The following is a 15,842-nucleotide window of genomic DNA, read 5'->3' on the forward strand; positions in this document are numbered from 1 at the left end:
ATGTACTTACTTGGATGAATTCTGCCCCTGTGTGCCAGGCACTGATTTAGGCCGTGAAGGCAGGGGGGACACTCGATTGCGATGGGACACACAGGTTCCGGAGGCCAGTGCTGCAGGATTAACGATGAGTCAGAGGGACGGAAGGGCATTGCCAGCCAAGGCCCATGACGGGCACTGCTTGGTGTGTGAGGTGTGTCGCGCCGTGAACGGGGGTGTTGAAGGCCTCGGGGTTTATCCTAGTGATAGGGAACCATCATATGGTTTGGGGCAGGGCCCTGACCTGAGATTGGTTTTCACACCAATCACTTCAGTGTCTGTGGAGGAGACCCTGGAGCGGGAGGAGGTGGGTTAGAGAAGGGACAGAATTCTTCCAAGTCACGCCAGCCTTTGCTGGCTCTGACTGTAACGTCTCCCTTTTCTCCCTCCCTTGCAAGAAGCCAGGCCACTGCTGCAGTGTCATGGTCGTCGGGCCCGAGTGCCCAGGAGCTGACTGGCAGCAGTCAGCCTTGCACTGGCTTCACACATGGGGCTTTGTGTTCCCCGAAAGCAACTTGGAGAGAAATGCGGCTGGCCCTCTGAGCAGAGCAGCACCTCACTCTGCTTTGCCCTTCCAGGTGGAGAAGTCCCTGCAGCGCATTCAGAACGGGCAGCGCAACGCCATGTATACGTCCCAGCAGAGCGTGGAGAACAAAGTGGGCGGCATCCCCGGGTGGCAGGCCCTCCTCACCGCCGTGGGCTTCCGGCTGGACCCCCCGGCTAGCGGCCTGCCAGCAGCTGTCTTCTTCCCAACCTCCGACCCCGGCGACCGGCTGCAGCAGTGCAGCAGTACCATCCAGTCCCTGCTGGGTGAGTGTCAAGGAGGGCCGGGCCACCAAGGGACTGGCTGACAGCAGGGCCAGCAGGGCTGGTGGCTGTGGCTCCTGCACTGTGAGGATGCTGGGTCTCGGAGCTAGAAGGAGCTTCCTGAGAACTGGCAGTCCCAGCCAGACTTCTCCTGCTCTGCAGGAAAGGAGTGCTCTTGACCTGGTCTTTCCACCGGTAATGGCAAGGCGTCCTCTGCCCAGTAGGGCACTGCCCTGGCTCTGCCTGTTCCTGGGGCGACAGGAGGTAATGCGAGGTGAACCGCAGCTGCCGTTAGCATTTAATCGGCAGCTTCAGATCAGACAGAGCCATGCGGCCAACCCCAGGCTGAAGCGGGGTGCAGCTGTTCAGGGCAACCCTTGGGGTTTCACTCAGAGGCGAGATGCTGCCTGAGCGACTGAGACGGGGTCCTGGGAATGTGACCAGGTGCCGGGAGGACTGCCGCCGAGTCCGCACTGGCCCCTGCCCTGCCTCCTCCAGCCTTCCTGAGACCATTCTCTCCTGTGCTAAGTCACACCTGGACGCACACATCTGGCTGTCCTGAACTTCTGAAATGCCACCAATGCTGAGTGTTTTGGACTCTTTCCCCTGGGGAGGCAGCAGGACGGTGGGTGCAAAAGCCCCCCTGGATAACACCCGTCTCCTTCTTGGTGTAGGTCTGCCCAACCCTGCCCTCCAAGCCCTCTGCAAGCTCATCACTGCCTCCGAGACGGGCGAGCAGCTCATCAGCCGGGTGAGTTAGCCAGGACGGCTGAGCCCAGGCCTGAGGGCTGTGCCGACTTGGAGAGAGACTGGTTTGGCCCTAGGAACGTGCAAGGAATGCCACCGCAAGGCTTTTTTCAGCCTTTGTGATTAGAGGGAAAAAGCGAAAGCTGGGTTAGAGAACAGCCCTCCCCAGCACGTGCTAGACATGGAGGGGCGCTGAGTCCCAAGAGCTTTGGGGCCTTCAGGGGACGCTTGTGGGTCTCGGCATTTCCGGAGCTCTCCATTCAGTGGCCTCCCACATCTTGTCATCCCCACCCACCAGTTTTTCCTGCTGACTGACAAGTGTTACAGCCCCTTCCCTAAGCCAGGGCAACAGGTGCTCCAATACTTATTCTCAGATCAAAGTATGAACCCCACCTGAAACAAAACAGCCACTGAGGCACAGCAGTGAACACAAACAGCTCTATGTCAAGATACCGCTTAGCAGGATTTTTAAAATACTTGAAGAAAATGTAGATCTCATTCAGGTATTTGGAGGATTCTCAGCACCATGGAGGCCCCTCCCAGCCTGGCCTCAGAGCTTGTGTCTTCCCCGGGGGACAGCCACGTGTGGGAGAGCTTCTGGAGGGGCAGCAGCCCCTGCAGAGCAGAGCAGTTTTCTTTGGTCATCTTGGAGTGTAATAATTTCAAAACAATAATACACATTATTATATATTTATCAGCAGATACCATTTTAAGCAGAAATATTTCTATGTGGAACTCAGCTCCTCCATCTAGGCTTAACCTCTGAAAACCTGAACGGGGCCTAGAGCCTCCACGTACCTGGGGTTGTGCCCAGCCCGGATTTGGAGCACAGCTCCGTCTGGACGCTTGGTTGAGTTCCTACTCATTTTGTAATAAGTGTGTTCCCTCTGCTTTTGAATAGAATTGGGTAGGCACTTCTGGAACGTCGCACATTAAAGCATCCTGAACTCAGCAGAGCTAGAAGTCTGTGCGCTACAGAAAGAAAAAGCTAGAGTTACATTTGCCAGGCAAGACTGAGAATCCACAAAGCCAGTTGCTTAATTTCTTGCTTTTGGTGGCAGCACAGGGCCTTGCTGTCCTCCGGCCCAGCCCCAGGGAAGTGTCCTGGGCTGCCTCCAGCAGCTGGTGGCTGGTGGACACTTGCTGAGTCACTCCCGAACCTTGGACTTTGGTTTACAGAGTGGCCTATACGTGCCCACTGTGCGCTTCCCCACCTGAGTCTGGCCTGCCCTGCTCTGCTCCTGGCGAAGAAGGGCAGGGCCTGGCTGCCCCTGACCCTGAGCCCCTCGACCCCGAGCACGCGTGGCTGTTCATTTTCCTGTGTGTCCCTGCTGACTCTCGCTCCTCTCCCCTCCCGTCCCGGTCAGAGCCGCGGGCCTGGTGTGGCGCTTCCTAAAGCAGTGATCAGCTCGTGTTGCATAACAACCTGTGCTTGAGTCTAAACTCTCTTCTTTCTCTCTCTTTTTCTTTCTTTTTCTTATAATCTGCTGGCCGAAGGCTGTTAAAAATATGGTTGGAATGGTGAGTACTACTTTAAGTAGCAACTGTCGTCAGGTGAGCCCCTCACCCCACCCACCCCAAGCTCCCCTTGGCACTCAGCTCGGTAAGCACGTGCTGTGCTGTCTCGGAGCCACACGCACACGCCAACACACGCTCGGGCTGGGGTGACCAGTGCCACTGGCTCCGGCCGTCTGCCCCCCTCCTCTGCTCTGGCTCCCCTTTTCCTGCTCCACCCTTCTTGTGTTCTTGATTTGACCTTTCAAGTTCCATTAGAACAGCAGGGGCAGAAGCGATACTGTGTGAGCCCACGAGACCCCTGCATAGTGTTCACAGACTCAGGAAATCTGAAACACCACAGGCACTTGAGTGGGTTCTTGCAGTGCTGAGGTTCTAGGATGTAACCTTGGACTCCTCGTCAGCATTTACCTCAAGGTCATAAAGATGATTTTAGTTAAATAAAGAGAGGGAGACGACCAGGTCCATAACCCACCCTCATCTCATCCCCGAGCCCCGTCTTGCGCTCAGTAACCCTGCAGCGAGTGTGTGTGAGGAAGACTCGGAGCAGAAACCCTGTCTGTGGGTGGCCCACGACCTTGAACACCTAACTGCCCTTGAGCTTCCCACAGAGAGGACAACAGGTGTGAAGACACCATAAAGAGAACTTCAGATGTGACACACATGCAAGGGCATTAGTGATGACAGGAACAGGTGACCCAAGAATAACTTGGGGACAAATCCTAGGTGGGCCGGAGGGGAAGGAAAGCTGGGGGAGTGAGAGCTCATGCTGTTCCCCCTTCTCAGCTCCACCAGGTCCTGGTCCAGCTGCAGGCCTGCGAGAAGGAGCAGGACTTTGCGTCGGCGCCCATTCAGGTCTCCATCAGCGTCCAGCTGTGGCGGCTCCCAGGATGTCACGAATTCCTGGCAGCTCTAGGTAAGGACAGACCATTCTTGACTTAATTCATTTTAGTTCCGTTTTTTAAAAAATCTGTTTTTCTCCTATTTTCTGTTGGGTAAAGTTGGTCAATTCTTAGGGGTTTTTGTGTTTTCTTAGCTATTTTATTACTCAGTAGTTAACTCAAAGATCCTAGTGCTTTAGTACAATTCCCAAATGGCCCCCCAGGTTTGTCCCATTTCCCCGATGTTATCATTTCGTCTGTCTCATTTGTAGTCATCTTACTAGGAATCTGATAGATTCCAGTATTGTTGGGAGTCAGGCCGTGATTAAAAACTAAAGAAAATAGTCACAAAATAATGGTTTTAATGTTCTTTTTCACTGGCTACTGGAAACTGGCAGGAAAAAAATACAATTGAAATGACCTTTGACTTGACCGTGGGGACCCAGAACGGCACATCCAGAGCCCTGTCCGATTCAGGACTCTTCCTTTTCAACACTAACGCGGCAAAGCAGCCCTGATGGAACCGCTGCTTAGAACAGGTGCATCTGTTGCTAAACCACAAGAGACTGTAAGCTGCTCTCCTGCTCCACTTAAGAGCCCGTGTGCCATTCACATCGTAGCTCTTTTGCAAACACCTGTCGTGTGCAAGGCAGTGTTCTAGGCAAAGGACAGAAAGCCCTGTCCTCTTAGGGTTTGTTCTCATGGGGAAGACAGACAGACAGTAATTACCTAACCTAAGGGGAGCACCTTAGAAGATGAGGGTGCACTGTGGCAGAAAACAGCGTCGGGGTCCTAGTGACTGGCTGGCTGGAGGAGTGCGGGTGGGGGGGCAGGCCCAGAGAGCCTGTGGATGTTTGCAGGATGGAAGAACCAGGCAGAAAGAGGCCAAGTTTGAGGCCGATGAGCTGGTACAGGGGACGGTGGGTCTCCAGGCCAGGGAATGGCCTTTGGTTTTTAACCTGAGGGAGCAGGGAGTCTTTGGAGGATGACACAGCCTGAATCACTATTATAGGGACCGGCCACCAGACCTGGCAGGGCAGCAAGTCCTTCAAAAGGGAAGTTTCTTCTGCCTATAAGGCCAGGACAGTCAGTATTGGGCCGTCTTTTCTAACCCACTCTGTACATGGCCTTTCCCAGCCCACCTCAGTTTAGGGCTGGCTCCATTTGACTTCAAGTAAAAGGGGAAACCCACAATGCCCCCCACCCACTGGGGCCCCAAATCCCGTGAGTGGACATTTTGATGATGCCCTTTATGATTTGTACTATTTGCTTATTTTCTGTTGACTTCAACAATCTTCTTGGTTTAAACATAGTACATTTATATTTAATAAAATGTACCATGTTTCCCCGAAAATAAGACCTAGCCGGACAATCAGCAAAAATGTGTCTTTTGGAGCAAAAATTAATATAAGACTCGGTCTTAAATAATATAATAGAATACCGCGTCCCATATTAAGTTTTGCTCCACAAGATGCATTAGAGCTGACTGTCCGGCCAGGGCTTATTTTCAGGGAAACAGGGTCGTCAGTAGCAAATGGAGCAAGAGTGAGAAGGGCCAGGTCCACGCCCAGGATGGGTGTCTTCTCACTTCTGTCACAGGCTAAGGCTGGGCTTGGGACAGTGACCAGGACACAGGTGAGGTAAGATGAAGTCAAGACCTTCTTTCATAAAGGAAAAGCTCGTCCTCATGCAGGGCCTAAGCTTCCCGTGGGTGGGGGTGGGGTGGGGGTGGGGGAGCCATCCCTCCTACCCTATGAACTGGACGGTTTTGATGCCCCTTTGCCAGGGGTATCACTGGCTCTCTGGTGCTGGGATTGTGGGTGATTTTCATTGATGTTCCTCTACTTCTCCGTACTTCCCAAATCCCACTGATATGTAAGGCGTGAGTCAGTGTGCACACACTCATAACCTACGTGGCTCCCTCCCTCCGAGGGCTCCAAGGCTCAGAGAGACGCCCTCCACATTAATCATTCGCCATCACAGCCCATCACAGGACGGTCGGTTAATCACAGGACTCGATTCTCTTGGAGCAACCAATTCAAATCATTTTGGTAAAAGAGGTTTCCAACTAAAATATTGCATTTATATTATTAATTTGTTTTTAATGCCGAGTTCTCTGAGACCTTCCTGTTGCTTCCAGGGACTGTTTATTTTTGAGTTCAGAGAGGAAAACGTCCCACAGCAAGCAGAATGCTGAGTGGCTCCTTGAGTGAACCTAATTCCCCCAGGAATGCCAGTGTCACACCAATATCAGAATCCTCGAGTAGGAATAAAAATACAGACCCAGATTTCTCCTTTGGTAAAAACGCTGCGTCATGAAACGCACAGCACGCTGAGCACCGGCAGCCCTGTCGTTGGAACGTTGTGAGATCACAGGGCCTGTGCCCTTGGGATCTTCCTTCGGCACCAATTGTTTGCACCGTCTCAGCCGAGCTCAGTGATCCGCTGAGGAGGCTGAGTGAACGTTCTCAGGGCTGAAGGCTCTCGGGCTCCAAATTCTTGCTTGCTGGTGCCTTACTGTGGACACAGCGTCTGTCTGGCTTCTTCCTCCTGAGTGCTTCCTGAGGAGGTGTACTGGCTGCCTCTGCAATGTCTGCTAAGTGGAAGTGTTGTGGCAACAGCTCGTTAGTCAGCCTCCTGCTCAGGAGGCTCATGCCCTGTGCTGTGCCTGCTCCAGGTCTCAGCAGAACCCTTAGACTCGGGGAGCAGCCCCCCTGGGCTTTGACAGAGTGGAGGACCTGCAGGGCAGTTCAGCCAAGGTAGCCGATTCTTCACCGTCGCAGAGCTCAAAGCCCTTGGTGACAGACCCTGAGCATTTTGGAGACATGGTCCTTGCCCTTGAGAAGAAGCTTCCACCGTCCGTGCGCCAGCTTTCAATACTGGACTCAGTGCCCAAGGCAGTGGCCAGTGTTTGTCCTGGGCAGTCTCCTTAGTGGGCTGTTCTGCGAAGGAATGGGGAAGAAAAAGGTTAAGGAGCCTTCCTAACGCCGACCTGCAGCTCTCACGAATGCAGTTCTGGGCGGGAAAGCAGCCAGTGCTCTGTGAAGGCACAGAGAGGAGCCAGGCCGGGAGGTCTGCACACGGCAAACGGGAAGCCCCGAGGGCCGGGAGTTACGGGTGAGGGAGCCCCATTTGCTGAGGGGCCTGCGGGGCTTCCCATGGCACTGTACACAGAGCCCTACAGCTCTCATCTTTTCAGGATCTAGAATCTTCCCTAAGGAAGCAGATGTTTATATATTCTGTTCCTCTAGGTTTTGATCTCTGTGAAGTTGGTCAGGAGGAAGTAATCCTGAAAACCGGGAAACAAGCCAATCGGAGAACTATGCACTTCGCGCTCCAGTCGCTGCTCGCCCTGTTCGGTACGTGCTCCGCCCCGCCCCGCTCGCCCTGCGCCCCCTGGGGGCGGACGCCAGCACGAACGTTATGGGGGGAAAGTGAAGAAACGGTTTTGTATGTGTGTTAGGGGCTGTTCAAGAGCAGTAAACAAAACTGCCTACTCTCCTGGAAGTTACAATTAAAATCCGCGCAGTATGGTTGAGGGGTTGCCAAATGCTAATAAAACAAGCGGGGGAAGGGACTAGAAAGCGCGAGGGTGGGCGCAGCGCGGAAGGAACCAGAGAGGAGCCCAGATCCCTGGGATTGGGCCTGGGACTGGGAGGCGGTTTTCAGGCCCCGAGCGCACACCTGCCTGACTGACCTTCTCCAAGGGCCATGCAGGCTGCGCACTAAATGCTGGCTCGGTGGTAGCCGTGGTCTGAAGGCAGGACAACAGGATGTGCTGAAGAACGTGGGTCAGACAGGAGAGGGTCAAAGGCGATGCTGTGTGTTTTGGACCAGCTGCCACAATGACGCTGCCATTGGCTGTGACCTTGAAAGTGGCAGGAGGGCCTTGGACGAGTTCAGTTTTGAAGTATCCGTTAGACACGTATCCAGGCAGCTGCATCTCTGAGTATGGAGTTCAGGGAGAGGCCGCTGTGGAGACCTGACTGCATAGGCGTCCGAGGGGCACTGCGGGCGGGACCCAGAGATCACACAGATGAGGGGCCCTGGAAGGGGCGCTCAGTGAGGGCAGGGTGTGCTCGTGTGCAGAACTGAGCAGTGAACACCGAGGTGGCAGCCTGGGCACACGGTGACCTTGACAAGAGCTGGGGAGGCCAAGAGCCTGAGTGGAGTGGGGTAAGAGGGTGGGAGGGGAGGCGGGGCGTGGGTGTAAACTTCTGAGGAGGCTGCTGGGATGTAGACTAATGGGGCTGCCGCTGGAGGGACGGTGGGTGTGGGTCTAGGACAGGGGACATCACAGGCTGCCCACCGACCCGGTCAGAGCAGGAGGCCAATGGGGGTCCCATGAGACGGGGAGCATAGTCCAGATGGGCACGGTGGTGGGGGTCTGCAGCGTGCAGGCCTCTCAGATCTCCTAGGGGTTTTTCAGGTTATAAGATGAATTCAAGTTGCATAGGAGTCACACTTATATAATTCTTTGCTAGCTTATATGCATATAAATATGCTTGTGATTTTGAAAGAAAAATCAAAACTAAGTAGAATTCTAACTGCCCTCTGGGCGCGTATGTTTTGTCTTAGATTCCACTGAGCTGCCCAAACGCCTCAGCCTGGACAGCTCGTCCTCCCTGGAGTCCCTGGCCTCCGCCCAGTCTGTCTCCAACGCCCTGCCCTTGGGCTACCAGCACCCTCCCTTCTCTCCCACGGGTGCGGACAGCATCGCCTCAGATGCCATCTCCGTGTACAGTCTGAGCTCCATCGCCTCCTCAATGAGTTTTGTCTCCAAGCCCGAGGGTGGGTCAGAAGGTGGGGGGGCCCGAGGACGGCAGGACTATGACCGGTCCAAGAATGCTTACCCGCAGCGATCCACCCTGCCTCGGAGCCAGCTGTCCCCCCAGACCCGCCCTGCAGGCAGCAAAGATGAGGAGGAATATGAAGGGTTTTCCATCATCAGCACTGAGCCTCTGTCAGCCTACCAAGAAAACAGAAAGACGTGCTTCTCACCAGATCACAAACAGCCCCGAGGAGGGGCAACTGGGGGTGGGAAAGTTTCCGCAAGCTGCAAGGGGAGCATAAGCACTCCAAATTCTCCAGTTAAAATGACTCTGATCCCCAGCCCAAACTCACCCTTCCAAAAAGTTGGAAAACTAGCCAGTTCAGATACGGGAGAATCAGACCAGTCTAGCACAGAAACAGATAGTACCGTGAAATCCCAAGAAGAAAGCAACCCAAAGCTTGATCCACAAGAGTTGGCCCAGAAGATTCTAGAGGAGACACAAAGTCATCTCATCGCGGTAGAGCGGCTTCAGAGGGGCGGCGGCCCGACCAGCAAGAGCAACAACCCAGAGGACGGCATTTCCGTGCCCAGCAGCGCCGCCGTGTTCAGAGCCTCAGAGACGAGCGCATTCAGCAGGCCTGCCCTCTCCCATCAGAAGAGTCAGTCGTCACCCGTTACTGTTAAACCAAAGCCGCCGGCCAGAAGCTCGTCCCTGCCCAAGGTGAGCTCGGGGTACAGCAGCCCCACCACCTCGGAGGCGTCCATCAAAGACAGCCCGGGCCAGCACAGCGGCCGGCCGTCCCCCGGCTCCGACTCCCAGACCTCCCTGACCGACCAGCCTCTCTTTAAACTGAAGTATCCCAGCTCTCCTTACAGCGCCCACATTTCCAAATCCCCGAGGAACATGTCCCCGAGCTCAGGCCATCAGTCCCCTGCTGGCAGCGCGCCGTCCCCCGCGCTCTCCTACTCCTCGGCCGGCTCCGCCTGCTCGAGTCCCGCGGACGCTCCCGACATAGACAAACTGAAGATGGCGGCCATCGACGAGAAGGTGCAGGCCGTCCACAACCTGAAGATGTTCTGGCAGAGTGCCCCCCAGCACCCCACAGGACCGATGAAAATATTCCGGGGGGCCCCTGGAACGATGACTTCCAAAAGAGATGTCCTCAGTCTATTAAATTTGTCACCTCGGCACAATAAGAAGGAGGAAGGAACAGACAAGCTTGAACTTAAGGAGCTGTCTTTGCAACACCGCGGAGAAGTGCCCCCGAAGGCGCCCCCCAACGGGCACTGGCACAGCGAGAGCACGGCGGTGAGCGCGCTGCCGCTGCCCGCCAGCCCCCCTGCGGCGGCTCCCACTCGCCCTTTGAGACTTCCTTCTGGAAACGGCTACAAGTTCCTGTCCCCAGGAAGATTTTTTCCTTCCTCTAAATGCTAAAGCATCTTTTATCCGCACTGACTCAGAGCAGCAGCCGCAGGGAGGGTCTGGGCATTCACTCGGCCTGAGCGCCACGAAGCCACCAGCCACCTCGCCATGGGCGCGCTCTCCGGGCCAGGGGCAGCCATGCCCAGAGGCCACCACACACACGGATGGTGGCTTCTCTGGGACTCCGGGCCAGATTCACCAAAAGCCAGGACTTCTGTGGGGGTTGGTACAGGAGGCTCATGGAATTTTCTACACACTTCACCAAATGTTTACCTTTGAACTCCCTGCTTCTCTTCTTGATTCTTCAACAGGATTTTTGTACAAAAATGGTCATGGTTCTGGGGTGGGGAGAGGAAAGGGAACACATATTTTGCTAAGAGGTATATATGCAGTACCTTTTATACACAGAAATACAAATAGAGCTTTTATAAGGCTTTCAGGTGCTGGTTGGGGGTGGGATATATAAAATCTCTCTAACTTGAATTCTACATGAAAGTGTTATATTAGCCAAAAACAGAATTATGGTTTTTAAAATGCCAATGATTTGTAATTAAATTGTAGCAATTTTGGTCTCATGATATTGTAACGTCACAGTAACGATGCAATAATTCACATGGAAACAGCGCTTCCAATCTGAAACCAGCTTCATCGAGCTCTACAAATGTCCTTGGGGCCCCACTGTCAACCAAACTTGAATTTTCTTAAAAATTTTATGTAACTCTTATCCAGGCATTTCAGAACTATGCAATTGTGATTTAAAATGCAACTTTGTGCTTTTAAAACATTACTGACCTTTTTTGTACGTGGATAAACAACTTGGTTTTATTATCAATAGTACTTTGCATTTATAGCTATTATTTTTAAAAGCTCAACAAGTTTTTTAAAGTGTCAAATTTTGAATAGTCATCAATAAGTAATTATCAAAGTTTTGGGGGGAAAGATTGAAATTAGTCCTTATATGCAAAAAGAAAAAAAAGAAAAAAAATCCCCTCCTAAGTAGATTTAACCAGAATCTAGCCTTCCAGCTCCTATTCCCTTTACCAGCTGCTGAATTGTATTCTCCGTTCCCATCTCCAGGCCTCTAGAACCACTTCTATCTCACTCTGCTGCCAGGTTCCCACAACCCAGCTCCCCACGCCTGTGAGATGCGATGACCCCTCATCTCAGTTTTGACCAGCGCCCCTTGCTCTGCGTCTGCAGGACAAGAACACACAGAAGGCTTTACTGTCCACAGCCTGAGAAGTGGGGGCTTTTGCTGGATTGACATCCAGATGACTGCTGAAATATGGACACAGACAGCCCTAAAAGTGTTGCCAGCTCGGAGGAGCCAAAAGAATAAATAGTCTGTGGAGGGGTGACCATTAACTTATTTGAATAAAGAAATGAAATGCTGAAAACCATATTAGTACTAAGTTTAGTTGGAGAGTGTTAGGTAACGCTAAAATTACAATCCCACCATCCTCACTGTGAGGGTGTATGTGTGTCACACGAAGGTGGGCAGCCACCCAGCCGCTGGCAGGACAGACGCCAACACCAGACCCCCAGGTAGTGTTTTAACCCTGGGTGGGGTCTCACCTTATAAACATACACTGACCACTTGCCCTATTCCTCGCTGTACTCTGAAAAGAGGAAAGGATGATATTCAATTTGTTATTCTTCTGAGCTACGTCAGAGGTTTCTGCATTTAACGCCAACGGCCAGGTGGATGAAAGCAAACAGTAAGGTGGTCTCATTCTAACCCTGATTCCAACACTGGAAGAAAAATGTAAAGAAGCCAGCAAGTAAGAGGTCGTCTTTATGTCAGCAGGGAAAACAGTCAATGGTCAGAAAAGTACTAGTGTAGCAAATGAAAGCCAAGTTTATAGCACTGTGCATTAGATAGCAAAATCAGCTCCTCAACAACAAAAACTAAACCTCAAAGGAAATTTCTGAATCCATCTGTAGATAGTGGGGCTGTTTCTTTCTCAGCAAATCAGCCTCTTTCCCAAGTGCCAAGGAGCCCTGGAGGAAAGGCCTGGGGTCTGCTCCATCCGTGAGGATGAGGTGCTGCCCAGGTGCCCCCTCTAGGGCACACCCTCCACCACCCAGACCACTTCCCGGGGTTACCAAGCCAGCCAGGAGGACTCGTGGATCCTCACCTGGTTTCAGTCCTACGTACATCGTTGTTTTAGGTTTCATGTTGAAAAGCCAAATGGTATATGTGATTTTTAAATTTTGTCCTAGATATAAGTTTCAATGAAAGAAAGCAAAGATGATGAAATCATAGGACCAAACTAAAAATCATTGTAGAGTCACTGCTTCTTTATGTTCACTGTCAGTCTTGGTGTTTTTCTACGAGTGAAATGGATGTAAAATCAAGGTGACTTTTTCAGGCTACGCTGAAAAAAGTATGCACTTAAAAATTACGTGAGAGTGTATAATTCACAGATTTCTTTGTACAGATCGGGGTTGGCAAACTGCAACCCACAGGCATACTGGTCAGAGGCCTGGTTTTTTACAGCCATGAGCGAGGAATGGATTTTACATTTTTAAATAGTTATATAAGTACCTACATAATGTTCTTGATTTTGCCTCTTTGTCCACTAAGCCTAAAATATCGGATACCTGGCCGTGTAAGAAAGTTTGCTGACTCCTGGTATCGATACCAGAAAACAATTAGAATAATGTGCTGTTTCTACAATCTAGGGAAAGTGAGTATCAGGTTGTGGACAAAATTGACGGGCGTGCATGGCACCCTGAGCCCTGTGGGCAGAAGCAAGTGATGCCTCCGCAGGATGTGGGTCTTTGCCCACTTTGGAAGGAGTTCATGCATGTGGGTAAAATTTACAAAATTTTTTTTCTCCATGTACAGATATCATTGGATATAATTCTTTCTCAGCTCAGGAAACTGGCACGCCCCTGCCCATACTCTCCTCCAGACGCAAGGACACTGAACACCAGCAATAAAATCTCCCTCTCCTGGAAACCTTGCTATGACCACAGAGCAAGGGAGCAATGGGCTCTACCTTAATTCTCACTAGTGTGCTCAACTACTTGGCTGATTCAAACGAAGTCAAAATACCAAGACAGAAGGAGTTACTAAAATTTCCATTTTAATCCACATTCATATGTAGTAAAATGAAAAAACTTCTCACCTCCATCCCATTTGAAACAATCCATGGTCCACACGGATACTTGCTGGGTCTCAGCAGGAGACCAGGGGCCGCACACACCGCCCTTACCCCCGACCTTGTCTGTCCGGTGACTCTCAGCAGGTGGTCATTGTAGCCAGTCTGCAGTACGGTGCCTGCCTGTCTCGCTGTCTCCTACAAGAACTGTCACTGTTAGTTTCTGTTCAGGTTGGAAAAAACGCCACGCAATAATCTGGTTTGCTTTTAGTATGTAGGCAGAAAGTGAAAACTGTATAATTTTCATCACATATTTTGTTGTTTTATCTAAAATGATTGTACATGTGCTTTGTGAACTAGGGCCTTGTTTGTGCCAGATCCGTCAAAGGTGTTCCATGTAAGGACACGTGCGGTCACCTCTCCCTTCCTCAGACCCCTTCCCCACTTGGCACTCATGCCCCTCGTATGCAGTGTTAGCCATCTTTGGCCTATGTGGACTTTTTTTGTAAATTACACAGTTTCCAGATGGCATTAAACTTTTTATATTATGAAATTTATCATGTAAAAAGAACTTCATATTTTTATTGAGACTGCTAAGGCACTTGGCCTTCCTTTGTGATTTCAGTGTCTATTAAAGCATGAGTTCCCTCAGTTTTAAGTGCTGTATCTGCATCTCTTTCTGTGCACAGTCCATACTTTCTAGCTTTCTTGGCAGTACAGAGTGGCCATGTGTATTAATGAGCGCGTATCTCTGTCTAGAGTTTTATCCTTATAAATACACTGGAACCTCCCATTCACCAGGAGGAGAGCCCGAGGGAACATACCACAGAGCTGACCTGCACCCTGGCTCCTCCAGGCAAGGCACGAGGCCCTCTTAGTGGGGGGCTGTTTAGATGACTAAACACATCTGATCTTCTGTGATCATAGTTGGAGGACCAGAAAATTCTACAGTTGTACAAATATTTAGACCAAAACAAACAAGCAAAACAGCTCATTACCAGAGTCCTGTATCTAAATACTTCCAAGGAAAGTATTTCATAAAGAAGAAAAGCAATCCTACGTGTAACAGTCTGAGAGGCATGAAGGAAGAGTGGACAAAGAACCAGGTAAATGTGAATAAACGGGAACAATACTGATTGTATTGAAAGAGTAATGTCTCATTTAGGGAGCAATAACAAATTAAAATACTAAACAGTAATATGCAAAGCAAGGAAGTTAAAGTGTTGTAAGTTGTTTGAGAAGAGAAGAAAGAGTAGATTACTTTTAAAATAAGTTAAATATGCATAATCACACACAAAAATAAAAATAGAGGGTTGTATTTCCCAACTAATGAGAGGATGAGAAATAAGTACATTTTTTACAACTTAATTGATCTAAAGGAATAGAAAAAGGAGGGAACAACAAAAACCATTTTATAAACAGGACAAAAATACGGTGAAAGAAAGAAAAATTACTAGTAATCATATATGTAAGTGAACTAAACTTAAAAAGGAGATCGACAGATGATGGCAATATGCCATGTGCTCTTTAAAAAACTGTATACTCTGGGGGGGGAAAAAAAAACCAAGGCATAAAGCCCCGAATGGTTGACAGCAAAGGGATTAGCAAGATAGACATTAAAGTAAAAAGCACTGATAAAAACAAACAAGACTCATAGCCTAATGTTTAAAAAAATACTTAGCAGAAAGGCAAAATTCTAAATTTGTATGCAACTAACCATATAGCTTCAAAATTCATAAAGTAAAAATCAGAACTATAAGTTCAGAAAACTGCACTGTCATAATAGATTCTACCCTCTAGTCTCAGTAATTCATAGATGAAGCAGACAAGAATTTAGAAACCATATGGTAGGTTTAAACAAATTTAGCTTACGAAATGGAGTTGGAGAGAACCTGACCTCTTATAGTGAATCTACATTCTTCACAAGCACACATGGATTATTCTATGAAAACAGACCATGTACAAGCTACATAGTAAGTCTCAGCAAATAGTGAGGAATCAGTATCATTGCTACCATTTCTGCTTATGTGCTATTTTCAGGATATATATATATATATATATATATATATATATATATATATATATATATATATATATACAAAATAGCTTAAGAATAAAGTTAATTTAAAATTTCATAAAAATGGAATGTGGTTAAAGTGGCACTTTAAAAGAAAAATGTATAGTCTTCAATGTTTATATTCGAGGGTAATGTTCAAAATATGTAACTGCATAGCCCCGACCAAGGCTTGCCTGTCCTAAGCGTCCAGTGCTATGATGTACGGGTACGCATTAGGAAAAAATAACAACCACTGAGCTAGGCGACCAATCCAAGAAGTCAGCAAAATAGCAAACCCAGAGAGAAAGAAGAAAGGGAATAAGAACTGTCAGAATCTCACAAAAGAAGACAATATAGAAGATCAAGAAGGGCAAAGTTTGTCAAAAAGACAAAATACGCTCATTTCTGAGAAGGTTGATCATTCATGTGGGGAGGAGGGAAAGAAAAGGAAAGGAAAAGTGGGCATAGCTAAAGATGCAGCAGAAATTTGAAAATA

At 49.7% G+C, this 15,842-nt stretch overlaps 1 protein-coding gene and 1 long non-coding RNA gene across 4 annotated transcripts in view; one reads left to right on the forward strand and one right to left on the reverse strand.

Moving 5' to 3' along the window:
* The window catches only part of TTC28 (tetratricopeptide repeat domain 28), a 611,406-nt gene extending 597,458 nt beyond the window's left edge, over window positions 1–13,948 (forward strand). For 2 of the 3 annotated variants that reach the window (XM_074321572.1, XM_074321574.1), the window contains 6 exons: window positions 615–846; window positions 1,518–1,594; window positions 3,088–3,111; window positions 3,892–4,021; window positions 7,238–7,345; window positions 8,565–13,948. In XM_074321572.1, coding sequence (XP_074177673.1) covers window positions 615–846; window positions 1,518–1,594; window positions 3,088–3,111; window positions 3,892–4,021; window positions 7,238–7,345; window positions 8,565–10,195 — 2,202 coding nt within the window. In that variant the 3' untranslated portion in view covers window positions 10,196–13,948. The remainder of the gene's footprint in view (window positions 1–614; window positions 847–1,517; window positions 1,595–3,087; window positions 3,112–3,891; window positions 4,022–7,237; window positions 7,346–8,564) is intronic. The other variant, XM_074321573.1, reaches the window with a different exon arrangement.
* Window positions 6,791–8,952, reverse strand: LOC141569227 (uncharacterized). The gene is made up of 3 exons (XR_012492710.1): window positions 8,840–8,952; window positions 7,684–7,994; window positions 6,791–6,928 (listed from the first exon to the last, which is right to left on the reverse strand). It is a non-coding gene; the product is annotated as an uncharacterized LOC141569227 (long non-coding RNA).
* Window positions 13,949–15,842: the final 1,894 nt, after the last annotated feature.

Source organism: Rhinolophus sinicus, linkage group LG16, assembly GCF_036562045.2.
Source record: "Rhinolophus sinicus isolate RSC01 linkage group LG16, ASM3656204v1, whole genome shotgun sequence".
Lineage (NCBI taxonomy): Eukaryota > Metazoa > Chordata > Mammalia > Chiroptera > Rhinolophidae > Rhinolophus > Rhinolophus sinicus.